General features: G+C 38.4%; 1 protein-coding gene across 20 annotated transcripts in view; it reads right to left on the bottom strand.

Annotated features, from left to right (window-relative positions):
* Nucleotides 1-27,359, bottom strand: part of kcnma1a (potassium large conductance calcium-activated channel, subfamily M, alpha member 1a) — a 145,153-nt gene that overhangs the window by 50,391 nt on the left and 67,403 nt on the right. For all 20 annotated transcript variants that reach the window (XM_086171029.1, XM_086171052.1, XM_086171098.1 and 17 more), the window contains exons 3-6: nt 19,857-19,918; nt 8,641-8,734; nt 8,055-8,166; nt 139-214 (exon numbers count right to left, since the gene is read on the bottom strand). In XM_086171029.1, coding sequence (XP_086027155.1) covers nt 139-214; nt 8,055-8,166; nt 8,641-8,734; nt 19,857-19,918 — 344 coding nt within the window. The remainder of the gene's footprint in view (nt 1-138; nt 215-8,054; nt 8,167-8,640; nt 8,735-19,856; nt 19,919-27,359) is intronic.

Genomic DNA, 27,359 nt, shown 5'->3' with positions numbered 1-27,359 from the left:
TATTTTAGACAGACAGTCAAAATTTGAACTAAAAAAATCTAAAAAGCAGTAAGCAATGCTGACAGTTGCATTGCTGATATGATATCAATGTCACCACTTGGAAGTGTGATTACTAGGTTCTAAAAGTTTTAATCTCACCTTGTTTTCAAGATGTTCAAAAACTGTAAAATTTCAGAAAACTGGATCAATCTCAGCGCTCTTAAAAATCTTAAACCTGAAAGAAAAAGGCAGAGGAAGAGAGGCACAGAAAGAGAGAGATAAGTGCATAGTGACACGAGGCTAAGGCCGAATGATAACATTGTACTAGATGAATACTAATACATTTACTTTATGCAAAAATAACACAAAAGAGCAAATGGGAATCTAAAAAAGGACTAAATATAGACAGCATGTTAATGAGCAGCGCGGTCTCTGTATTTGATAAAACAGCAGAGTTGACTGGCTATTTTTATTTTGAGATTGTGCATGTACGTCTGCATCTGAGAGAATGAAAGAATTAGAGAGAGAGAGAGATACAGACAGAGAACAATGTGTTCAAGATGTTATCAGCTGTGGTAGAATAGAAAGTAGCACAAGGAAAATATTGTTTTTAAATATTTCCCAATGTTTGATATCTGCTTCTCTCACTGTCTCTGGGAAGTGATAGCAATAGCATTACAATCATACAAGATCCATTTGCAACAACGAGCAGTTGTAATTTTAAATTGGGCATTTCTTTTATCCCAGCAAAAGTTCTCCAAGTTATAAAACCACTTTGGAAATTCTGACAAATTTTACACTGTGCTGAAAACTATAACATTAACTGACATGTAATTGATAAAACAAAATGAGCAATGACTACAAGCAAGACAACTGGCAAGAACTACAGCCCTGTCAAACACAAAAATCAATAGGCATGTTTTCAAGGTCCTAGTAAAGGTAGTTTGATAGAGAACCACAAGTTCGGACTGCATCTGTTCCCACTGATGTAGATCTTGCCATGCATTCATAAACAAGCTTTATCTTATGCTTAACATGAGCCAAAATCACACTCTGAGCGGGTGAAGATTAAAGATTATGATGCAACACCTCCCTCAATGTCTTTTTTTAATAACACAACTAATCTCATAATCTACATGGCATTGTGTCTGGAATTGAGAGTATCTGTGATGGGAAAAGAGGGACTTTCTGTACCCGAGAGAATCTCAATAATTTCATATATTACAGTTTGCAAAAAGCGAACATTATTGAAAAAAATGAAATATACTCATACTGAGCTTTGAAGAAATGGCTCAAAAGTGTGTGCATAAGATGATTAAAAAAAGGCCTGCATTACATATTTTATGTTGTTTTGCATTGGAAGAGCTACTCACAATTTTTTAAAGGATTTCTTAACAGCTAAGCAAGGCAGGACAGGTTGTTTAAATTGTAACAACTGTGATTTCTCATCAAACCATTGGCTGGTCATATCGGGTTTTAACCTTATTTATCTTTGATTTGATGATCTGAATTTGAACGTTGCTATGGTTCGCCAAATTAAGTGTGTTTTTGATAAGCCGATACAGGCTAAAAAATTGAATGTACTATTTGATTCATAATAAACAGTAATTGAATCACATATGATGTTGCTATAATTCTCCAAATTAAGAGTGTTTTTGATAAGCCGATGCAGGCTAGAAAATTGAGTGCACTATTTGATTCATTATAAACAGTAATTGAATCCCATATAATTGAATCACATAGAATAAAATAGAATAGAATATGCATTTATTCCTCCCACAGTGGGGAAATTTCAAAAATCATATTTGACAATCATTATCAAAAAATATATATTACAACAAAATTCTTAGACTACTTTTGAGGTAAACAGGATATGTACATACGAAGCAATTTGCTGAATAAATATTATTTCTATTTCTTTATTTACCCCAGTTGGAAAGGATGCATAAACAAGACCAAAGGGAATGATAAGGTCCCGTCTGCCTTTCTTTTGCACTCTGAGCATGGTGGCTCTGCCTCACTCTGTAGCCATTCTGAAAAAGATCCCCGCAAGACTTCTTTCGTCTCCGAGTTTCTGGGAGAGCCTCCAAGTTAGCATCGCTCAGCGTACGGCGGTACACAAGAAGCTTCGGTGGTATCATTGTGTCAGACTGAAAATATGTCCAAACAAAATTCCTTAATCTTTTGGCTGATATAGACCTTGAAAAAAAGGGGGGAAAAAAAGTTGTTCAAAAGATTCAGGGCCAAGATTCCCAAATACCTCCAGGCAAGAGATAATTCAAGGCAAAATAAGACAAGCAAGACACAAATGTGCAAATAAAAATCAAATTGTCCTTGATAGAGCACTATTAACCATAAAAATCCTCCTCAGGCAAAAATGTCACCCCTGACTGGCAATCTAAACCAGACAGTTAGAACTGTACTGTCTAATCCTGACAGAAATGTCAGCAATTGTGTCTGTGTGAGAAAACTATCAGCTTTGATTTAAGTGCTTTTCTGTCATTTTTCATTTTGTTTGAGCAAAATTTAATCCCCACAACCTAACAGATGCACCTTCCTCATCCACCTTTTCCACGTTAAACTGTTAACCCTATGCTTGTCCCCATACACATGCTGTGAAGACTTTATATTGGAAAATATATATATTTTGTCCGTTCAACAAGATTAGCAATGATGAAAATGAAGTCATAAAACAGATGAATGAAAAACAATAATCCTAACCGGAAAACAGATCCAGTTTCCAAGATAAATTTTAAACACCCCCACGAAAATGAGCGTCCTGCAGTGTTTGTTGTAATATTCAGGTCTGGAATAAATTGTTCTCGTTTTCAGTTCCCCTCAATTTCCTCTGGATTTGGAACATGTCTTTGCACTTATTTTCGGTGATGAGGGATTTTAATGCCAAATTGAATTTAATTTCAATTAAAGGGTCAAAGGAGGAGATTGATTCGCTGTGGCAACCCCCTAAAGGGAAGAGCCACCGAAAGTAAAAGAGGAAGCATTCATCCATCCATCGCCTGCCACTTATCCTGCACCCAGGGTCACGGGGGATGTGGGAGCCTATCCTAGCTGTCATCGGACAAGAGGCAGCGTATACCCTGGATTGATTGCCAGTCAATCGCAGCGCCACATATACAGACAGACAACGTTCACAGGGCAATCTTCACAGTTTTTTCCCAATTAACCTGCTGTTATGGTTTTTCGACTGTGAGAGGACACCGGAGAACCTGTGCTGTGTGGCTGAAGTGCTATATACTGGGCCACAGTACAACCCTAAAAGGGGAAGCAGTTAAAATAAGAAATTAAAAAACATAAAATGAAACATTTACAATGACAGGCTTAAGAAATCTACAAATATATAATACTAAGTATAATATAATATGTAATATAATATAATAATATTAATGTCTTACTATAATTCTTAGTCCTTGGATAATATTAACCTTTATAAATAATTTCTCATATATATGACAAATAATAGATGCTGACAGAATTACAGTTCACTTGTTACAGGGCATTATTCAATTATATGAGCAATTTGTGCATTTACTGTCTATAATGATATTGTTGGTTGTTATTCCGATATTAACGTATGGATTTTTCTGTGAATATTACAATTACAATACTGGAATTCCTGATGTACAGGCTAAAGAAGGAGACAAACCCACTCTTGTAGAGGGTGCATCTGAAAATACCCGCATGTATCCACTTCTTTAAAAAAAAGGCAGGTATAAGGAAAGGAAGACATAGTTCAGGTCAGTTGAATCAGTCAAACCAGTTCAGAAGAAAATATATACAGATATTAAAATACAAATTTTAACATACCAAAAATTGTGTTTCTGAGCAATAAATTGATTGATAATGTCCAAAAATCAATGAGTTAACTCGAAGCCAATGCATGGTCCTCCCAAATATAGAGGTATTCTGAGTGTATCTGTGCTGCAAAACTGTCAATGAATTACTAAGCCTTTGGACACGTGCTCATGTATGAGAAAATCTCCTTTCCACACATCCCAAAGCCTCTTGCATACACAACTGGCTCACGTGTCCCTTAGGCAGATGCTCATTCAAGAGGGTTTCTGATCTGTGCCTACTCTTACTTCATTGAAGCTTAGCACACCAGAGAACAGCCTCTCTGTCTTATTTCTGGCAAAGCCTGCCAGGGATCTTTTCTCAATCAGTAGTCTGCAATGGTTCATCTGGGATAATACAGACAGTCAGTACAGCTGGGATTAGATTATACTATGCAGCACCACACCACATAAACAGAATTTCAGAGGGACCAACATGATGCAAACAATCCTTAAACCAGTACCACTTGACCACTTTTCATTTTAAAATGCATTGCAATTGTGATCCAATTATTTCCATTTCAAATAGAGCATGCGTGCAGAGAGAGCAAAGATATATAAAGAAACCTTTTTTCTTTTTTTTTTTTCTGAAGCTGTACCATAACTGTATTGCCAGCAGCTTCATGGTTATGTAAAGTAAATACAATGAAGATAATACCTCAAAGTGCTTCTTAACCAAGACCTCCAGAAAAATATGGCAGTACAGTTTAAAACCACTAGAGAGCAGTAGCAGGTTAGAAAACATATAATCACAGTCAACTGGCTGGCTCATATTCCCAAACATGTAAATTAGCCAACATACTTACTATAACTAAATATTTGAAAATATAATCAGAAACAACAGTGTGTCTCAGTTTTGTTATGAATTTATTTATTTATTTATTTATAAATTTATTTATTATGTATTTCGCTTCATTGTCAATAATTATTGAAGAAAAAGTTAATTTAAAAGGTAAAAAAAGGGATGAGGCATCATTTCATTGTACGGGAAAACAGGTTTCCACACTGTACAATAAATACTGTGAATCTTTGAATCTTGAATAACTTGACTAACCACCACAGACGTGTACATATTTCAAAGGTCTATATGTTAATCCTGCGTCAGTGCTGCAGCTCTCTTAGGAGCAATTTTCAGTTCAAGTTGTTAAAGAAGATTAATTCATTTTTTCCAGGGTAGAAGTCTATGTGCTCCTCCACATTAGCTGCACATATTTCTCCCCTTGATCAATGTCCACTTTGCAAAGGCAGGGCAGGAAGGCATGTAGCAAATACTCTCCAGGTGCAGGGTGGGTGGCTAAATAACCCAAATAAAGGGGTAGAATCCTGATTAAGTGGTATTTTTAACTTTTCAAGTATCCATTTGCTGGATAGCTTAAATCATTCTCATGCAGGACCAAGGCTGAGACTGAAGGTGCAGTAATTACAGTGTAGTACACTGGCTGTGGTGCATATTCTCTGCCAGTGAATGGAATAAAAAAAAAGTGGACTAATCCACTGGGAATATAGGACACAATACACCTTCTTAACAACCACCTTGGCTCCCTCTAACAGAGTGTTAAGGGGTTGTCTGTGCACTTAACTAAATGAAAGTAGCAATTATGGATTAGTTTATAGATTATTAAGAAACAATTATGGCACTGTCAAACAATTAAGCTTGCTGTAATCCATGCATATGTTTAGGTGCACTTATTTACCAGGAAGACAGTGATTCTGTATGATTAGACTTTCATAGCTTAATCGTGATAAGGAGTACACTCAGTGTTTGTATGATTTACTTGTACTTTACTTGAGTATTTCCACTTGAAATTGCTCAGTGTCTTGGGGGAGATTTACTTTCTTCTCTACTTTTGTCACTGAAATTACAATACAAATTTTTCACAAATACATGTTTAAATTATCAATGTTTTCTTTTTGTTATGCACTACCAGGATGCTCTAAATATATCAAATAGACATTGTACAGCTGTATATGATATAATGTAATACAATTCTATTACAATTAACATGCATTTTCTTTGCAACAGTAAATTAAAACATTTAAAAAAACAATTTTGTGATCCATGTTGGAGGGAACACTTCAATGTCATCAGCAAACAGTTATGGGGTGGCAGTTTTGTCCACAAAGTTGTCCTTGGATGATTTTTCCCCAAGTTTGTTGTCAGTTTTCTCTAAAGAAAGTAGTCTAAATGAAATATCCCAGCACAACCTGTCTTAGGTTTTGAATGCAATCTAATGTGTAACCAATCCACATATAAGTATAAAATTGAATTATCATATGGCAATCATGTGTACAAGAAGTGTGACAAATTCCCTCCTTCAGTTAGTGATTAAGTAATTTATGAGTTTTGATAACATAATTCGTGATTTACATTACTCTTTTAGTACCAGCCCCGGACACTTAGTGATCCCTACAAAAAACATCAAAAATGAATACATTTAAATTTGATAGTTTGAAAATAATTTGCTAAAAGTACCTGTGGAACACAGCATTTTCTTAAGTGAAGGAACCAATGCCCAGTTAGCATTCTGCAAACTATCCCAAACCTTTATAAGTCTACTTCATTTTCCTATAATTAGCAGTGCTTTGCAGCAAATCATGTAGTATTTGGCACATGGGAAAGCATACCCACAGTAAACACAGGCTTAAGTGATGCCAGCGGTGGGAGTTCTGTTACTGCATCGTACTCTGCTCTAATATTTGAAGGAGATGCCTCTTGATATTCTGTGCTGTACAAATATTAATCATTTTAATTCCCTTTTGATAATGATAGTGTGAAAAGTAAATTAACAGCACTGGAATATGTATCGAACTAGTAATTCATACTAAGTAGGTGATGTTTAAACACAAAAATCAAACTGCATTAAAAAGCAGTCTCTGCTTTTAAACTATGAACCCCGGCCACAAGTACTTTAATGATCAGGGCTAAATATACTTTGCAGCATCTAGACTACGATTTCAAAGTCTTTCATCATCCTTATCAAAGCCAGAGCACTGCTGATTTTCTGGGGATGAGATGAGGACGCCTTACATCATGAACAATAGAAACCAGATTACTTTGCCATATCTAATTCATTACACAGCCATGTGCAATTCTTGAGAAACTATTATTAACACGCTCGCTGTTTCATATTACGGCAAACAGTCTGTCATTGTGTGTGTTCTACTCGACACAAACACTGCCAGACAGAATGTTGACACTTCCACAAACCAGCAGTCACCAGTAAAAGGAATAAGTAACTCTAAATTGGCTAAACTTATCTTCATTATGTAATTTGATCATTTCAACTTCAAAATCCTGATGTTGATAAACATTTTTTGGAATTCCAAGAACAAAAAGTAGTTTTGCAAGAAAAATCTAAACTTTGAATACTCTTTGAGATGTAAACCTTTTCAGTCTAACATTTCAGAGCCAGTCAGGAATCAGTTTTCAATTCTCGACACTCTGATATATTTATCTCTAATAGGATAGCTGGATTATTATAAATAGATACATGAATATTATCTGTGTGTTTGTGTGCTGCATGATCTGAAAAGTTTATCAGTTTTCAATACCTTCTTGTTAATTGGGTCTCCGTCCATATTCCAAAATGGAACTGAATTTGAAGCATATTTTTCATTTTTCATTTTCCAATGCAATTTAGGACACAGCACTCTTAACTTGCAGATAAAAAGGAAGTCATTAAATTATACAGGTTACGGTGCTCTCCAGCTAGCTCACTCAGGAATGCATGTGTCTGTGTGTGTTTTTGTAACAGGAGAATAATGTAGTTTTGTGTTTGGCAATTACATAATTTATTGGAAATTGTTGGCTGAAAAAAGGCACTCCAGGTGCAACATCTTAACATGGCAATTATAGATGAACCTGAAGCACAAGTACATAAGCTAGATTCTGAATCCCTCTTCTACCCATTAGCCCATCCACTGTGCTGTTCCCTGAAATATCAGAGGAGCTCAGTCCTGTCACTTTCAATGATGAGGGAAAGATGACTCCAGCCTGGAGCAAGAGGGCCTCCGAGACACTCTCCCAGTAATGGGGAGACAAAGGGTACTGAGCAGTGATAAAAGGAGGGGTGACAGGTAAAGATTGAGGGCAAAAAGAGAAATGGAAGAAAGAAGAGTAGTAGGTAGCTGGGATTGAGGAGAAGAAAGAAAATTAGAGAAAGCAATGATGGGCAAGACCGATTAAACAACAAAAAAAAAGTAGCAAAAGTGATCTCGACTCACCAAGCCAGCTTCTGTTTAAGTAGACAGAGACAAACACAGGTGGAACTGTGAAGAAGTCGACCACCGAGTTGACCTCCAGCCAGAACCACAGCTTATCATTGGCTGCTATAAACTATCAAAAGAAACATTCAAGAAGACAAATTTGAATTCATTCAAAATATCACCACAAACTTCATTTGAACAGCCAGCTTTGTCTACCCCTGGCATCGCGGGCATGCTGTATAAAAAAAACAAAAGCTCTGCCCCACTTACTGACTCATAAGAATGGTTGATGGCATAAGTAGCTTATGAATTTATTTATTCATTCATTCAGGATGTCGGGCAACAATGCCCACCACTGGAATGTTGCCCTTGCATGACAGCCATGCTGGGGACATTATTACAGCAGTGTCAGTTGGATTCAAATGCACACTATGTGTGTTTTCATATGTATGTTAGGTAGTTGCATGCCTGTGAAAACATTGTTGATTATCCTGACATTACATCATAGAAAATAAATGACATTACATCATAGAAAATGTATGCAGGCTTGATTTATGAGAGTGCTTCGATGCATGACATAATGTGTGCAATTCGGCCAGCTTACCCGCAGACCAAAATAAAGGAGGAAGAAGACATTGAAGGCCATGTCGATCTGTAACGTGAAATCTTTGTAGAAGTTCTGGCACGATTCTATTGGGCTACAGAAAAGAGAGAGACATGTCAAATATTGAATCATTAAATAATAGTAACATGTTCAAATTACAGGCCAATATGGGGACCTCTGTGCATTTTCGTACAGTCAGTATACAATAATTACATAATCTTAAGGCTGCACATACGGTGAAAAAAAATGAAATTCAAGTTATGAAAGATGGGATACTGTGGCATAATAAAGTACAACATAGGAGGCGAGATAGCTTTCTCCCCATTTCTTTATTACTCCGCATAAAGAATCCAAGGGACAAACTTTGGCTTGGAGACTTACATATCAGACATGCAAACATGCCGTAAAAGGTTTAAATTCCAAGTCATTACAGGTGGTTTTGAAATAGCACTCGTGTTGCTTTCACTGAGTCGCTTGTAGTTTTTTTTTCTTTTTTTCTGAAAATAAGTTGTCTGAAACGGATAGTACTGTAAAGTGCATTAAAAGCACCATGGTTAACTTTTAAGTACAGGAGGCTTGGGTCATGTGCAACCCAATATTTGCTGTACATGACATTTTTTGTCTGTATTATCACTGTATGTTGGAAATTTGGTTTATTTCTATGTTGTATTTTTTTCATGGGACTACAAGTAAATAAAATTGCAAATTGCAAAGGTCTTTATGAGAATAAAATCATATCAAAACCAGTATAAGATATTAATAACAATATATATATAACAATAATAATAAAAATATAAAAGAAACTTAAAAAGGAAGAGTTATAAGTTCTACACAGTTTACAACAAGTAAGTGACTTGTATGTTCCTGGTTAGTACTGGGTCAGATATAAAAACAAAGGAAGAACAAAAACAAACTAACAATGGAACAAAAGGAATTCACATGTTAACAATTCAATTCATGTTAAACTTCACTAAATGGGAGTTTTCATTTTTTGCAAATAACATTTTGTCAACTATTTTTCCTTTTTTAAAATTCCTGGATAAACACAAACCAATGTTACCATAATTGAGTTACCCAGTAATTATAGGCTAGGAATTTTACTAAGTGAATTAAATTTAATCAGTGGTAATAACATATGCACTAAATATGCAATAAGCTAACACTGATAAAATTGTTGCCACCGAATGTCACTGACAGCCAATTCTATTTTTATCTCCTACATAAAAGTCACTGAAATGTAGTTGCTTTGATGTGACAGTACATTGAGAATACATAAATTATTCAGCGTCTGTCATACACAAATATCCCCACAGATATTCCCTGATATGACAGAAGTTGCACAGATAGAGAGAGACTGCCAACAGGAGAGGGTAGCAGCTATTCAGATATTCCCAAAAAGCCAGATGATGATAAATGAGTCATGATCAGTCTGATCTGTCAGACAATTCATCTTAATGTTTACCTTGCTTCGATTAACCCTTGAAAAGCGGCTGTTTTCGGCAAAGTAATTATGGGCTGTGTGAGCACCCCATTCTTCACTCGGGCATATAAATATTTGCTCATGAGTATTGAGGAAAACCCAGTGAGGAGAAAATCATGAATATGCATTACAGTTTGTCTATTGGTGACCTTTTAGGAATGTAAGCAGATTTAAATACAACATTTAAATGTACATTCACATTGAGTCAAAAATCTGTCAGTAGCTTTGCAGAATAATGACAATTTCTGGAGGTGAAAGAATGAGACTTAATCATCTCCCAGTTACATCAAGCCTTTCATCACATGATTATCCATTTTAAATGGATGACTGAGTGTGGACATGCCAGAAAAGGCACACTGCTCCAAGATGATGATACAACCTCTAATTCATGAGTGCTCTGTCTGGAGCATATCCCAAGGACTGAGTTGATCTTTAAATGATACAAACTCTGGTGCATCTCCAAGAAAATGACAATGAGTCTTGTTTTATGCACATTTTTTTTAAAAGATGGGTTTGATTTAATTAAAAGTAATTTCTCCAATTAGGCACCATTAGAGTTTTGACAGATGTTTACTTGTCATTTGGAACCCAACAAAGGCATTAATAATGATCCAACCTTTTGTTTCAGTCTTACTTTCCACAGTGCAAATGACTCTCAAGGATTTCTATGAAAGAAATAATTACATAAATGTAAGTAACACTATTCGAAGAGATTAAGTCTTAAATGGCCTTATCCCTGCATCTCATTGAAAGGACATATATAAACAGATGGTGCTCACTGAAGACACCATTTGGAGGGGTCACTGTAGCCTTGTCCCTTGGGCCCAGCTCTGGCCTCATTCTGAGTAACCGCTCAACTACAGTCATATGACCCAAAGCTTCCTCAATAATACAGAAGAATAGCTGACAGAAGCAGGGTTCAATGACACAATACGCTTCTCTTGATTGGGCATTAACACAACATAATGTCTTCACTCTTTAATTTAGTCAGATTTAGTCATGTGCAAAACAAAGAGGGAGACAAACCAGGCACACAAAGACTAAAAATAGAGGATAAAAATGAATGTTTCATATGGCATGTCAAACTCTGTTTCATTTGAGAACATCCAGTATAGTCAACCGCAGATAGAGAGGGTCACTAAGCAGAAAAGTAGACCAATAATTAACTGTTTTGCAATTCTTGTTTGAAGAGAACTGGACAAAGTGCCAAAGTCTGACACCCATCTAAATCTATACAATCTGTTCGGCAGTGTATGACGCCAAAAAAGCACTTCACATTCAGGTGTAGCCTTTGTTCGTGGCTCTTCTACATCCTTAAAATGCTAGAATTATTATGACAAGGTTACAAGTTCTTTCCTTCCATTAAATTAGGGTGTAGCGAAAATGTCAGAATCCCCCAGTCGAACGCTAGGATGATGTGGCACCTGTCACGACCAAGATACCTTAAGGGAGACACCAAGTTTCACAGACATTAAAATATATCCTACTGGTTTTTGCATTTAATTTTCTAGGTAACTTTAGGCATTTAAACCTGTCACCCAATGTAAGTGATACATAGCCTACCAAGAGAGAGATAGTGGAGAGGATAGTACTTCAACTGTTGGGATCTTACACAAGGCTTTAGGCACGTTGCTTTGATATTAGAAGTTTGCTGCTTTTGCCATTTGTGTATTATAGTTCATGTTGTGACTATTTAAGGTTATATTTAAGATCTTATTACTGTAAACACATAATGCTTTATAAAAAAAAAAAAAAAAAAAATTTTTATTATTACTATTTTCATTTTAATCTGAAACAGCATACAGTGGCTGTTATTACTTACCGTGACATACCTCTTAATATACCTAACAGATTTTATTTTGTTTTTCTGTGGAACAGAGCCAAAGCCAGCACCTCACTCACTCAATATAAGCTGTGTATAGTTTAGCGATGAATACAGTTGAGAAACATGTAATTAATTATATCCATATGCTTAAAATTGGCATCAACATTTCCAATCAGGGCAAGTTTGCGACCCCTTACATAATAGAAAACATATACCAGGGCTTTTCCCCCATAGAGCCTTACAAGTCAGCTCTATCCGGCAATTATCACACTGTCTCCAGCTGTCAGTGGTTGTTCTTTTAATGGGATACGTACTGGTATTATTATTATCGCATCCATGACAGAGATCAGGCATATGGGTAGTTCGACTATCTCTCGTGTCTTGCCATCGATTGCTAATTGGCCACTATGACTAAAATGTGATTTTAGGGGAATCAACAAAATTTATTGCTGGAATTTTTATACTGCTTCTTAATCTCAGTGAGTTGTAGTAAACACCCTGATTTTCCACTGAAACGTTAACATTTAGTAATAACTAAGGCCCCAGATGATTGGGTTCTTACATTGGTTGCCACAAAATGAGCTCATCATAATCAGCATAGTGCACTGGAAAATGATCTGCCAAATCTGCCACAGAGACAGAGAGTGGCTCACAAAGAAACTTGGAATTTCCCCAAATGGTAAGGTCCTGCTCCTCTTCAAAGCCTGACATGCATAGTAAAATATGTTGGTACTCAAAATAACAGCACATGATTCAGAACACCATTTAGGTCTATATCAATATCATTCAAAATGTAATACTTGAAAGTTGGCCATCAATTAGTCACAGCTTGAGTCATGTGACTATGTCATCTACACTCTGAGGGCTCCTATCAACAACTAAGGTAAACTCTATCAGACAAACTTATATTTTCAACTTGTATAAATTAATAAAGTTCAATTGTAATACAAAGCTTAGAGATAGCGATTAGAAATGTTTTGTTGGTTCGTTTGAAAAAGCAGAAACCATTACTTGGGATTTGATTTAATGTTCTACCGGGTACTGCTATTATCTTTTTTTGATGGAATATGCTTAATCATAACAATGTCCCATAATAAATCTCATCAGACCTCCAAATATAGATAATATTCAAATTATGTGGAGTCAGTTAAAGAGCCACAAGAAATACAGAAACACACACAATCCGGAGTTGACCAGTTTTTTTCCCCTTTCTTTTTTGATTTCCATTCTCTATCCAGAGAGGATTGGAATGTACATGCGTTTCTGCATTTGTGTTACCAACACAGACACCATGTAAGACAAGACCAAATTCCAGCTTTCAATGTCACATCACATTCCACGGTCACATTGGATTTTTGCCCACAAGCTGCCAGTGTCCTTCAGAAAATAGATCTACGCACCACCATCTACCTACTTAAGCAGAGGCATATCCTGGGGTTAAACCATTCTGTCTGAGAGCAAAAAAACACGAGGGAAAGAGAGGGTGAAAGAAAGAGAGAGGTGAACTACATAAACATAGAGAGCAAGAGAGATAAAGACAGAAAAAGAAAGGAGACTATGGCAGTAAGAAGAGAAATATGTGACAGTGATGGAGCGAAAAGTGAAGTTGACCACGTGTGTGTGTGTGTGTGTGTGTGTGTGTGTGTGTGTGTGTGTGTGTGTGTGTGTGTGTTAGTGAATTAGTGATTGCTCATAACACTCATGTCACTGTCCAGCCTGCACATTTGCATCTACATGCACATAAAAACAGACACTGAGAACATAGAATGCCCAAGGGAGAGCCTCAGATTATGCTAGTCTATTTCAACATATAAGATGATTCCTCGCATTATACATATCTGAACAGAGACGATCTAGAAGACCTAAGTGGACATGCAAGCTTTATTTGTTCACACAGCTTTTAAATATAGTGCAAAGCACCTTCAGTCAGTCAGCAGGAGCTGGCCTCTAGTTAGTCTATACATGACCTTAACAAGCTGTATGAACAACAGCAGGGCAGAACCCTGACAAGACAATAACAACTCACTCCTACCGGACTGGCTACTGCTTAGAACCATTAAATTTCACACTAAACCTGAGTCATTCTTTATATGCTTTTCATATGTTTATTGAGTAAATCCAGTGTATTATTCGCTATAGATATTTCAAATTGTTGGAAATATTCAATTCCTCCTGTTCAAACAAAGCGCAACCAGAGAAAAAAAAAATTATATTTTGATTTTGATTTAAGCACAATTACCAAATAGCTAGCATGAACAATTTCCCCTGCGGTTTATGCATGCACATGTAACGCAACCAGCAAGGAAGGGTCTTAGAAGCTGTGAGAAGGACAGATTAAATAAATTACTTAAATAATTGATTTAGGTCAAGGCACTATTTCAAATTTAAGAAATACTTTCACACCTCTGGCAGCATCAGATACTACTAAACTAACAGTACCTCAAAGAGGCAAAATCTTGTTTTGGGGGAGTGGTCTTTTTTTAATAGCTTTTCCACAAAATGTTTTGTTTTCATTTTTTTTTTTATTAATTAAGAATGGTGAATGATTAAAATAGCACATCAGTTGAAGAAACAACAAATATATACATGAGAAGAAATACAATAGGGGAATTTTGTTTGAAGGTTTATTCATTCAAAGGACAGGGTTGTACAGTAAGATCTGTCAGTTTATTGGTTATTTGATGCCATATTAAATCCGTCAGTTTAAAAAAATTATGATTTCAACTTTACAGAACTATCCATAATTTTCATTATATTTGGGGTTGACAGTATTTTAGAATTGTTAAACATATATATATATAATCAGCATTTATCTCACCTAAATAGCCTTTACAAGGTAGTATTTACATTCTGTTTTTTAATAATAGTAATAATATTACTCATAAAAACAATAACAATCTACACCCCTTAAACAAAGCCACTGATAGCATACCAGTCTTCATATATATTTATTTATACTGTCACGGTGAGCCATGCTGCATTAATTCTTTGTTCTAAAAATAGACCTCTGCATCGAGGGATATCAGCCAACAACATAGTAAATTGGCATGTGTATTGCCATTGTGACTTAAACATAAAGCTGGTCTATTTAGCGTGCATAGGGGCAATGATATAAGAAAAAAACAAGCTGCATTCAAACTAGGCAAATATTTCCTTATTTTTAATTATTTAATGCAGCAAATGTGCATTTTCCAGAGAGAGGCACGGTTACTGTAGCTTAACTCTAACTAGAACAATAGCTCAGGGTTGACATGTTATATTTCACTTTAATGTACGTCTTTACCTTATGAGGCGAAAAGGAACACTTCAAATAGTTCGGTCCACTAAAAAAGGCCAAGGAGCTTTCAACAATAACAAACTATTATCTTTCCTTTCTTATTTTTAAGACCAAACATTAATAATGACTCTGTTATCCTTGGAAACAATCAGAATAGATAAGATCTGAAAAAAAATCCAAACTTTTTGTCTCAAGTGAAGGCTTTATATGTAGGGATTGATAACAATTGGGTTTTACAAATGCTCCATTAATTCCACCACAGTTTGTGGATTTAAATCAAAAGTTACTCACAAACAGAGTCTGCGATTAAACTGCTCTTAATATTGATGTCCTTCAGTGATACTCCATGCAGAGTTCAGAGTTCATCCAGGTGTTTCAGACACTCTAGGAAGCACGGGTCAATTCATAAGCTGCTCATCATCACCCAAAAGTGTGCAGAGATTGTCTTTTAAGTCAGTCATAACTCTCCACGTCCTCTATTAATTAGAAACTATAAACTGTTTCTTTTTTCGGTTCTGACATTTATAGTTCAATGTTATCTTATGTTGAATGTTATGACAGTTACAGGCATGGCTGACTACTTATGAAGCCTAGAAATTTGTTTCACTGTGCACAAATGCGTGCTCTTCAGCAATGTAATGTGACTGCGCATGCATATAATAAACTGTATGTGTGACAAGGGGGGTCAAGACAAGAGAGAAATATAGAAACAGAACTGGAGCAGGAACAAGGGCATCCCTTTAGAGCAGCCTGTAGAGACTTTGTCCTACATTTCCCTTGATTTGTTTGATGGGGGCACAGAATAGGAACATGACGAAATGAAGGATGAACCAAGGTATGAAAGGAAACTTGGTTTTGGGTGAGAAAGAATAGGTGAGTTTGATCTACTAAAACTTGTGTGTGATAGTCATTAATTTTCATTTCCAGAACACTGGCAAAAGAAAAAGCAATGTATTTCTGTTTCTTTCAAGGACTGATTTGTGAATATTCATTGAGTCTGTTTAAAATATATCACAACATATTAATTAGTGGTTTCTCTTGAGAACCAAGCTTGATCTGATATTGAATTGTTAATTACTCAAGAACTTTCTTCAGTTGCTGGTTTCATGATCACAAAGGTTTTAATGGATAATGCTTTTAACTTTTTGTTACAGTTCCTTGCTTACATTAACATTACATTAAATGGTCATCATAAATAATATTTCTCACACAGTAGTATTTGCCCTTACATTATCTCACTGTGAACTTAATAATGCTAAAGTAAAATCAGTACATGTCCTTATTACAAGGTGAAATGGCTTTTATTATACAATAACTGCATTTCCTCTTTCTTGTACATTAAATTGATTTATATTTTCAAAAAAAGGTTAAAAACTTTCAGTCTAAAATTTTCCGAATTTGTGTTAATGTGATACATATTCAATGAAATGTGTTGAATGAAATAGAGGATTGCAGAGGACAGCACATAGGCGGTGTCTCATAATGCCATTATTGCGTGTTGCACAGATTGATGGTAAACAACCACTTTGCAGAAAGAAACAGATGGCCAGTGATTCTGAGTGCTTATTGAGGCCACATCTTCATTCCCATTCATTCATGGTTAGCCCTAACAACAGCTTGTTTGCCAAGTTATGACTCTGATCTGTGCTCACTCGGGGAGGGAAGGCAATTAACAGCTTCATCTTTTGAAACTATGTCTACCTCCTTTCAGTTTCCTAGCCCTTGCTAGGGAAGCCTCCTTCTTGCAAACAAAAAGGCCCAAAGGAGACTAGTGGCATGCCATGAGAAAGGTGCATCCTCTTCAGCATTTTACCAAACATGCATGTGTTGTTTCCTGCCGCGAGGGGCTATCCTGCCTCAGTGAAGTAAACATGAAAGCCCCTCATGGAGTTCCAGCTTGCCAAGATCCAACCCATATGACATTTTTTTTCTCCCACAACAAGGACTCAACCAGAATTCCCCTCATTGTTGTTGCATTTTTTTGCAGAAATTTGAGAATGTAAATCACTTCACCTGATGAGCAAGGAAAAAGGAAGGGAACGCAAAGGGCTGACATACTTTATATTTTTGTATGTAAGGAACTTTTACAACAGGACCACACAAACGGTGACTACACTAATTTGAACAGCAATTGCATATTCTTTTATCTCATAATTTTACAATGAGCATAGCGAGACACAGTGGTGAAGTGACAAAATGATCATAGTTAAGGTTAATATATTATCACTTTTTGTGCTTCGGAGCAGTATCAAAAAACGGCTGTAATAAATGTTCTAGTTGACAACCTTTTTAGTCAAAATATGCTGGAATCTGAAGGAAGACACAAAAAAGCCCTCATGCTTAGACGTAACATGAACAGGACCATCAGCTATGCTTTGTTTGTTGTCAATAATTATATTTCTCTGTTCCTTTTTTTGACTTTGAGGTCCCCCCAAGGACATAAATTTAACATTTACAGATACTGGTTTTAAGTAAGACCAAGCTAAATTAATCCAGCTATTGTTTCAAAAATAACTGCAAAGGCCCATAGAGTAAAGGGGTAGAATGAAAAGACAAATGAGACAGAAGAGACAGAATCTTAGAAATAAAAATAATCGGAAATCACATTGTATGATTTTTTTAACAATTTATTTGTAAATTGCAGGGTCAAATAAGTACCAAATAAAATTTGGTAGCGAAGTCTTTGTTAACAATTACAGAGGTCAAATGGTTCCTGTAGGTCTTCACCAGGTTTGCACACAGCAAGAATTTTAGCCCACTCCTCCATACAGATCTTCTTAGATCTCTCAGGTTTTAGGGCTGTCTCTGAGCAACATGGAGTTTCAGCTCCCTCCAAAGATTTTCTAGAGACCTGGATTTAGGTCTGGAGACTGGCTGGGTGACTCCAGAACCTTGATATGCTTCTTACGGAGCCACTCCTTGGTTTTTCTAGTCGTGTTCTTCAGGTCATTGTCATGTTGGAAGACCAAACAGTTCTATTTTGGTCTCATCTGAACAAAAAACTTTCTCCCATGAGTCCTCTGGATCATCCAGATGGTCTCTGGCAAACATGGACTGACTTAAGCAGGAGAATCTTCCATGCGATGCATGATTTTAAGCCATTACGTCTCAGTGTATTACTGATAGTAGCCTTGGAAACATTGGTCCCAGCTGTCTTCAGTTCACTGACCGGCTTCTCCCATGTAGTTCTGGGCTGATTCTTCACCTTTCTTAGCATCATTGATACCCACCAGGAGAGATCTTCTGTGGGGCCCCGGTCCGAGGGACATTGAGAGTCATCATTAGCCTCTTCCATTTTCTGACAATGGCTCCAACAGTTGTTCTTTTTTCACCAAGCAGCTTGGCAATTGCTCTGTAACCCTTTCCAGCTTTGTGAAGGTCAACAATTTTGTCTCTTGTGTCTTTTGACAGCTCTTTGGTTTAACTCATGTTGGCTGCTACACTTTTGACAGATTATGGGGTGCACAAGTGTCTTTAAGAAAGCTAACAACCTCAAATAAGTGCTACTCAATTAGATGATGAGTAGAGTTAAGTTGGACTCTTTAAAAGCAGAGGTACAGATATTTGAGGGTCAGAAATCTGGCTGATAAACAAGGGATCAAATACTTATTTGACCTTGAAATTTACGGATAAATTGTATAAAAAAATCATGTAATGTGATTTCGATTTTTTTTAGATTCTGTCTAACAGTTGAAATGCACCAATGATAAAAATTTTAGACTCCTCCATCATTTCTAAGTGGGAGAACTTGCAAAATCAAAGGGGGATCAAATACTTTTTTGACCTGACTTTAAATCCAACAATGCAATGAGTTTTATTTGCTGTGTTAGGTACTGATTTAGCATGTTAGATTGAATTTAATGTGGTTATTTCATTAAAATAAAGGGTGATGTGCTTATTCAAAACCTAAATAAAACTTGAATGTGTATTTGTAATTGTATGTGTATGACAATAGTTAATAAAAAGTTGAGCATTTCTCCGTATGCTACGACACACTCTTACATCATACATTAAATCTACATGTATTGATTTAAAAAAGACATATTCATACACTGTCATGACCATTTTACACACTTAGACACCCCGTAAAAGGGGGAATAACTAATTTCTCTGGAAAATTACAAACTCACCTCTTAAGAGGCATACTTTGGGACTGGATGGTGCAAAAGTGGCTGCAGTGGTTATCGGAAAGATGCCAAGACCGCAATCTGTTTCTGGGTGACTGCCAACATTGGATACGCATAAACTGACGATACGCACCCCGACTTACAACACAGAACAAGATTTCCAACACATACTGTATCACCCTCTCTCTGTTGCCATGGAAACTGACAGGCCTCCCATTGACAAATCTTCCGATACAGATGCTGGGTATGGATGTGCGTGCGCATATGTGTGTGATTGTCTGTGTGCGTGTCACTGCATATGAGTGCTTGTGAGGGTGTGAATATGTCTTTTGCTCCTAAGAGAATGCAAAGTGCGGATATTTGTAAAAATATAAGTCCTCATGTCACTCAGATTCAGCACATAAAGGCAAATGCTTGTTATGTTCATAATTTTTTCAAGTGTAGTGGTAGAATATTAGGGGAATTTCCAGTAATCATGAAAATGTAAGTGATCAAATGAATACTTACTCAGAGGAATCTATAAAGTATATCCCAAGGGCCCCGATGCTGAGTGCAAAAACTAACACCACCTGAAAATATAAAAAGAAGATAATTAATTCACTCGAAAATATGGTTCTCACAGCGGCGCTGTTCAATTCCTGTCGAGGTCTGTGAGACCAAACAAAAGGTTGAGAACGAAAGTATGCAGGCATGAGTTACAGAAATATAGCGTGTATTTATTAAGTGCATAAACCTCAGTAGAAAGTGTCAAGTCCTGTGCTCCGAGAATGTATTTTTCCCCAAATCCCTGGCGATTACCTGGGAATTACATGACGACCAGTATTAAAAGTCTAGGGATGTAACAGGCACAATAGTATGAAACCTCTGTTTAGTAACTTAAACTATGGAAAACAAAGTGTTTATTCAGGGACACAGGATGGACACAATAAGCACTATTTGTAACAAGAACTGAAATTAAACCATTTCTCCTTCCCAGGGTTGCAGAATGGTGCACATCCTTAATGAGCATGACCTAATAATGAATGTCAGCCTACATGTCAGCATTTACTTCCTATTGAATGCTATCAGTTTTAAAGCCAAGCTGGTGTAATCATATGATGAAAAGAGCATACACACAATACAACAGCAGAACAATGACAAAGTTTCATCAGAATGCTTTGAGCAGACAACACTTAACATGTGCTCATACTTTATCTTAAACAACAACAGTTACTCAACCTAAGTATTATGAGATAAGGGTGGAGATAATTAATTTCAGTAACTTTCAGCACTATAATGCAATAACCAACAGTACTAAAATATTGAAATAATATATATGCCCCAAATTAACACAGTTGCTTTACTGAAAATGTTAATTTCTCTATAAATCATTAAACAATTTTTAAATAAAATGTTAAAGAGTTGCATATATACTACATTTTCACTGCATATGCAGTCATCCTCTACATGTTACCTACATGTTTTGCACTTGCTGCATAGTTCTACTATCACGACTAATGTCACAACCATCATACTTCTGATATTACAGTTATGCATGTTAGTTCCTCTCCTGCCCTCCTGTTAGCCATTGAGCCGTCTAACAATAACAGCCCAATATTCTGGTATGCTGTGGTGTCCATTATTGATGATAGGAGCTTCATTACATGCATGCGATGGTCCTTTGAATTGATGTGCTCCATTGTGCTTGAGGTATTAAGTAAACACCCCAATTCTATTGCATTTTTAATGGTTTTACACTTGAATAGGAGATGATGGCAATCTTGGCCACAATGCTATAGAGAGAGGGAATAACCTTACAAACTAACATCAATGACACTCTGCACAAAGGAGATGGATGACTCAAGCTGAAACAGTACGATAACATCTGGCTCTTTAAATAAAGGAGACTCATCTTGGCTGATACAGAATATAAAGGGTTGACTGAAGGACACAGGATGTTACAGAATTTGTGGTTTGAAAAGAAAAAAAACATGTACATTTTCTAAATATGATGCATTCTCAGTGTTGCCCAGTAGGTGATTAAACAGTTTTACAGTGCTATTGAACCCGAAACCAAAACAACATCCACACTGCTTGCAATACAGGGTCTAATGATCCATGTGCTCTGACTTGAAACATTTATCTGTGATTAATTAATAATCTGAGGAGTATTTGTAAATTAGCCTGACTAATAGAACTTGTCAGAATGACTACCAAGTCTCTCTCACACACACACGCACACATATATAATCAATGTATAATAAATGATATAACAAAGAACAATTCAGGCAATGTCAAATTTTTGATGCAATAGATTCATGCCCTGATTTGTTAATATCAAATATGCAGAATATATTCACAATATATCAAAGCAATCTAATATCTGTATTTTACACCCTCCTTCTCACTCTCTTGAAGAATGTTTGCATCAGTCAGGTGAAGCATAAATCAACAATTAGTTTGTGTGTATATATATGCACACAGCAGTATACAATAATAATGACTGATATCGTATTTCCTTGAAACTTTTTTTTTCCTCTACTCTAAGTTGAAGATGAATGACCATGAGGTGGCAGAAAGGAAAAGGGGCAATGAGAGAGAATATTAAGTAGTCAGTTGTTGGTTGCTGTAAAGCTAAGCAGTGAACAAAGAACACCTAGCGATGAGCTACAGAGATAAGATGCATCATCATCTTAAACTGACCCAGTTATTCAACTGTGAAACCCCTTTACCACATCCCCCTGACATTCCTTCTCCTCTTATACCCTGTCCATATAACGTGTACAGCAGCAAACTATCAACCTCAAAGCCAAACTGTAAAAAGTCAACCAGTTTAAAGTCTCATAGTAAATTGCAATCAATGGGAAAACCTACAAGAATCATAAATGCGCATGGACAATCCATCTGCCTACTAGGATATGAGATACTAAAAAAACAAAGTGAAGTAGTAAATATTGCTAAGCAACTGCAAATGCTCCAGTCATAATTTACTTCCTGGCTTACACATGATGAGAATTCTTGATTGATTTATGTATGTTGCAAACCAAACTGCAATAAGCATCATGTCGGAGCTACAACACTTAGAGGTGATGTCTATGTTTTCTCCTTAATACCCGTGTAGGTTTTCATGGTGTATTCCTTTCTATATTTGAAGTGTTAAGCTTAATCTGTCAAATGTTTTCCAAGGTGCACTTAATCAAGTATACTGGAAGACTACGAGTGTAAGAGCACCACGCCAGAGCATACATGTGTGCACTCAAATGTGCGCGGGTTTCAGGTTCCAGCATTGCAATCGGGCTAAAGGTAGTAGCTCTCATATGACAGCAGCAGAATTTTAAACACATAACACTATCTTATATGTATAAACACACGTGCGGACTGACAGTGTGATTTGGCAGTCTTGATAGTTCACAACACTTTGCCTGTGGAATTATGAAGTTCCATAAAACTGAGCCAAAATTTCACACAAGGGATTCTGACTGATGACTTCCTTGACCCGTTAAGTGCAGCTTGTGACAGGGAGATAGCTGAGTTTCCTCGACAGGTGATGTGGGCGGACAACATACAGAATAATCGCTTTGCATTAAGGCCAACTATTCAGGTCAAGAGAGTGGTAATTCAAAGGGCCTCTGTCTCCTCGGTACATAAAGTCATAGTAAACAAGGTGAAATTTCTAGAGCACTGAGGACAATCCCTTACCCCAGAAAGCTTCTCAGAGCATATTATGTGGAAATCAGTTTCAGGAAAGCATTACATGATAGCTAAGTATGTGTTGTAATGGGCTGGGCACCTCATCATTGTGTTGACAGGTAAAATGGTGATATCAGTCATTTCAAGGAATGTTGGTGTTTTGTCACAACGAAGGCTGTAATATATATGAATCTCCAGGAATGGTGAAGTGAGATACATTGGGGGGATGTCAAGGTAGATGGTGGGGTCAAGAAAATGTGAGCCTTAACAGTAAAGTATGGTATCTATTTTTTCACAACCAAAGCATTATCAAATCAGTTTGAGACTGACCTCTGGGCTTTGGATACCTTGGCTTTTTTAGCTGGTAAACATACTATATCATCACTATGAAAAATAAATCACTGCATTGAAATTGTAGGGCTCACTGAACCCCCTGGTATCCATAGCTAAAAAGTCATACAAACAAATAAAATAACAACAGTTAACAGCAATAAATTGGGCAAAAAGAATGAAAATAAAATGACTAATTTTGCTTCAACATTATTTTCATGATTTATTTTCAGGTAACATGGAAATTATTCCACAATAAGTTAACAATGTATGAATATGGTATCTGATAAAATATCCATCCATCCATCTTCCCCTGCTTATCTAGAATCGAGTTGCGGGAGCAGCAGCCTGACGAGTGAGGCTGCCACATGGTCCAGCTCCTCTTGGGGGACCCCAAGGCATTCCCAGGCCAGCCGTGAGACATAGTCTCTCCAGCATGTTCTGGGTCTTTCCTGTGGTCTCCTCCCAGATGGACATGCCCAGAATACCTCTCACAGAAGGCGTCGACGAGGCATCCTGACCAGATGTCCGAGCCACCAGAGCAGCGGCTCTAATCCAAGCTCTTCCCAAACGACCAAACTTCACACCCTATCTCTAAGGGAGAGTCCGGTCACCCTCAGGTAAAACTCATTTTGATTGCTTGTATCCGTGATCTCGTTCTTTAGTTCACTACCCACAGCTTGTGACCATAGGTGAGGGTGGGAACATACGATCGACCAGTAAATTGAGAGCTTCGCCTTCTGGCTCAGCGCCCTCTTCACCACAACAGACCGATACAGAGTCCGCATTACTGCAGACCACCTGTCAATCTCCCGCTCCATCCTTCCCTCACTCATGAACACAACCCCAAGATACTTGAACTCCTCTACTTGGGGCAGGATCTCTTCCCCCAACCCAGAGTGGGTATTCCACCCGTTTCTAGTTGAAGACCATGGTCTCAGATTTGCAAGTGCTGATCCTCATCCCAGCCGCTTAACACTCGGCTGCGAACCCCTCCGGTGAGAGCTGGAGACCATGGCCTGATGAAGCCAACAGAACCACATCATCTGCAAAAAGCAGAGGCTCGATCCTGCAGCCACCAAACCGGAACCCCACAACGCCCTAGCTCCACCTAGAAATTCTGTCCATAAAAGTTATTAACGGAAACATGACAAAGGGGAGCCCTGGTAGAGTCCAACTCTCACCAGAAACGGGTCTGAATTAGAATGTAGACCAAGCTTCGACATCAATCATATAGGGACCGAACAGCCCATATAACAGGGTTCGGCAAACCCATACTCCCGGAGCACCCCCAACAGGATTGCCCGTGGGACACATTCGAATGCCTTCTCCAGAGCCACAAAGCACATGTATACCTCCCTGCCATCATCCTCCCTGCCATCATCCTGAACTTCATGAGAGGGGGTGCGGCGCCAGCCCATTCCAACTGAATTGGGAATGTGTAGAAAGAGTTCACTCTTTCAGATACCTTGGTGTACATATCTTGGACGACCTCTCCTGGTCTGCCAAAACAACAGCAGTGGTGAAGATGGCCCAACAGTGATTCCACTTCCTGGAGGTGCTCAGGAAAACCAACCTGGTTGAAAAGGAGCTTGTGACATTCTACTCAGCAGCCATCAAGAGCATCCTGACATACTGTGTGATAGTGTGGTATGCTGGATGCACGGCGACTGACACGAGAGCACTGCAGTGAGTGATCAACACAACCCAAAAGATCTTGGGCTGCTCTCTACCCAGACTAGAGGGCGATGCCAGCTCTCGCTACCTTAGCAGAGCGACAAACACACAAGGACAATTCCCACCCAGGCAACCACCTGTTTGAACTGCTGCCCTCCAGCCAGCGCAACATGACACACAAAAGCCGCACAAACAGAGTCAGTCAGATTCTTTCCCAAAGCCATCACCACACTCAACCACCACAAACAAATCCCCACACAACCTACCATACCACGCACATCCAGACTCTTTAAGATAAGATAAACTTTATTGATCCCCATAGGGGAAATTCTTTTGTCACAGCAGTGTAATAATTATAGTGTCAAAAAATAAATATTAATAGAATATAAATAGAGACAGTTAGAAGACAGAAAATAGCAAAGACATCCACAAATAAATAGACAGCAGGGAGAACAACAACATAAGGGATAAGAATGGAAAACAGAATGGAACAGTAAGTGTGAAAAACTGACAACCGAAACTAAATGACAATAAAAATAGTGTGACAATAGCAAAGACAAGGATAAATTAAATAAACAAAAATAGGCAGGATGAGCATGGGCTGGGACCAACCAGGATAAAAAAAGACAGCAGAGTTAGGGCATGACATGTGAATGACAAGTGACAAGTGAGGTAGTGAATGGGATGAGGTAGTGAGGTTGTGGTAACACAGATGCACCTCAGGTCAGTCAGAGTCGTGTGCTGTCCAGACTGCTGTTATACACTCTGATGGCCTTGGGCGCAAAGGAGCATTTAAAGCATTCAGATCTGCACTGGGGTGAGATGAGCCGTTGGCTGAAAGAGCTGCCCATCATCCGTAGCTCTTCGTGCAGGGGGTGGGAAGGATTGTCCAGGATAGCCCCCAGTTTGTAGTTTTTCCTTCCCCCTCCCAACTGCCACTGATTGAAGATGGTCCAGGTTCAGTCCCACACCCGAGCGGGCTTTCCTCACTAAACCTCCTACTCAACTCGATGGTGAGTAGGAGGTTTTTGTGGTTGCTCCACTCAACAAAACTGCAATCAGACTTCTTTACTCCTCTTCATCATCATCGCTGATACATCCAACGAGTTGTCAGAGAAATCTGGCAGGAACCAGAGATGAGGTGAAGGGGCAGCGTAGAACGCAGGAGGTAGAGCAATCATCTTTGGAACCAAACATTCCTGGTTCGATTCCTGGCTCCTCCTGCAGTGTTGTTGAGCAAGACACTGAACCCCTTACTGCTCCCCTGGCACTGGTGGCCGGCAACAAAATTAATCAAGGATATATTGTTGTTGTTGTTGTTAAGAAGGTTAAGAGGAATGGAGACAGGACAGTACCTTGGGGCACTCCTCTGCTGCACATCACGGCCTCAGAAACCAGGCCATCCACCCTGACACACTGCAGTCATCCTGTGAGGTTGTCCAGGATCCAGGCAGTGATGTCAGGGTGAAGTTGCATTCTTGCCAGCTTCTCCTTGAGGAGGTCGGGTTGAAAACTGTTGAAGGCACTGGAGAAGTCAAAGAAGGTGACTCTCAGGTGAGATAGGGCCCTATGAGTAAAGATCATTGCATCCTCCACACCCATGTGCTGCCTGTACGCAAACTGCAGAAGGTCCAGGGAAGCAGATAGCCGGACGAGATAGCCATGCTGGAGCACAAGCCTCTCGAACAACTTCATGACATGTTATGTTAGTGCCACCTGCATGTAGTGATTGAGAGCATTTGGACTTCCTTTCTTGGGTACTGGGACAACGAAGGAGGTCTTCAGCAACCTCAGAGAGAAGTTGAAAAGGTGCTGGAAGACCCCAGCAAGCTGCCCAGGACACACCTTGAGGACCCTGGGGCTGATGTTATCTGGCCCACTGGCTTTGCTCTGCCTAAACCCGGTGAACTCCCTCTGCACCTGGCTGGAGGTGAGGGTGAGGCAGTGGTTGGGGAGAGGGTGGAGGGGAGTCTCTGTGTCAGTATTGTAGCAGTGTTTGTTAATGTTTCCATGGATGTAATAGAGGGCTGGGGGGGTTGTCTGTGGAAGGGCAGGGGGAGGGCAGGCGTGGGGTGACCATGTCTGTGCTTGGGGGGATGAAATCGTGTGGTGAAGGGTGGCGTCCATAGCCGCTGCAGGTGGGCAGGGGGAGGTGGGGCAGGTAGTGGTTGCATCTGGGTTTGAGGAGATAGGGAGGCGGGTGAAGGGGAAGCTGATGCTGGTCCAGGAGAAGGGGGATTGGGGGGCTGTGTGTGGAAGTTCCTGGTTGGCGGGGGGGCAGGTCTAGTAGTGACCATGTCTGTGCTTGGGGGGATGGGACGGTACGGTGGAGGA

This window comes from Fistularia commersonii, chromosome 2 (genome assembly GCF_037954325.1).
Source record: "Fistularia commersonii isolate RoL2024-O1a breed Wild chromosome 2, RoL_Fcom_v1.0, whole genome shotgun sequence".
Lineage (NCBI taxonomy): Eukaryota > Metazoa > Chordata > Actinopteri > Syngnathiformes > Fistulariidae > Fistularia > Fistularia commersonii.
Note: the sequence above shows the minus strand (reverse complement) of the source record. Positions and strands in the feature narration are given on the sequence as shown.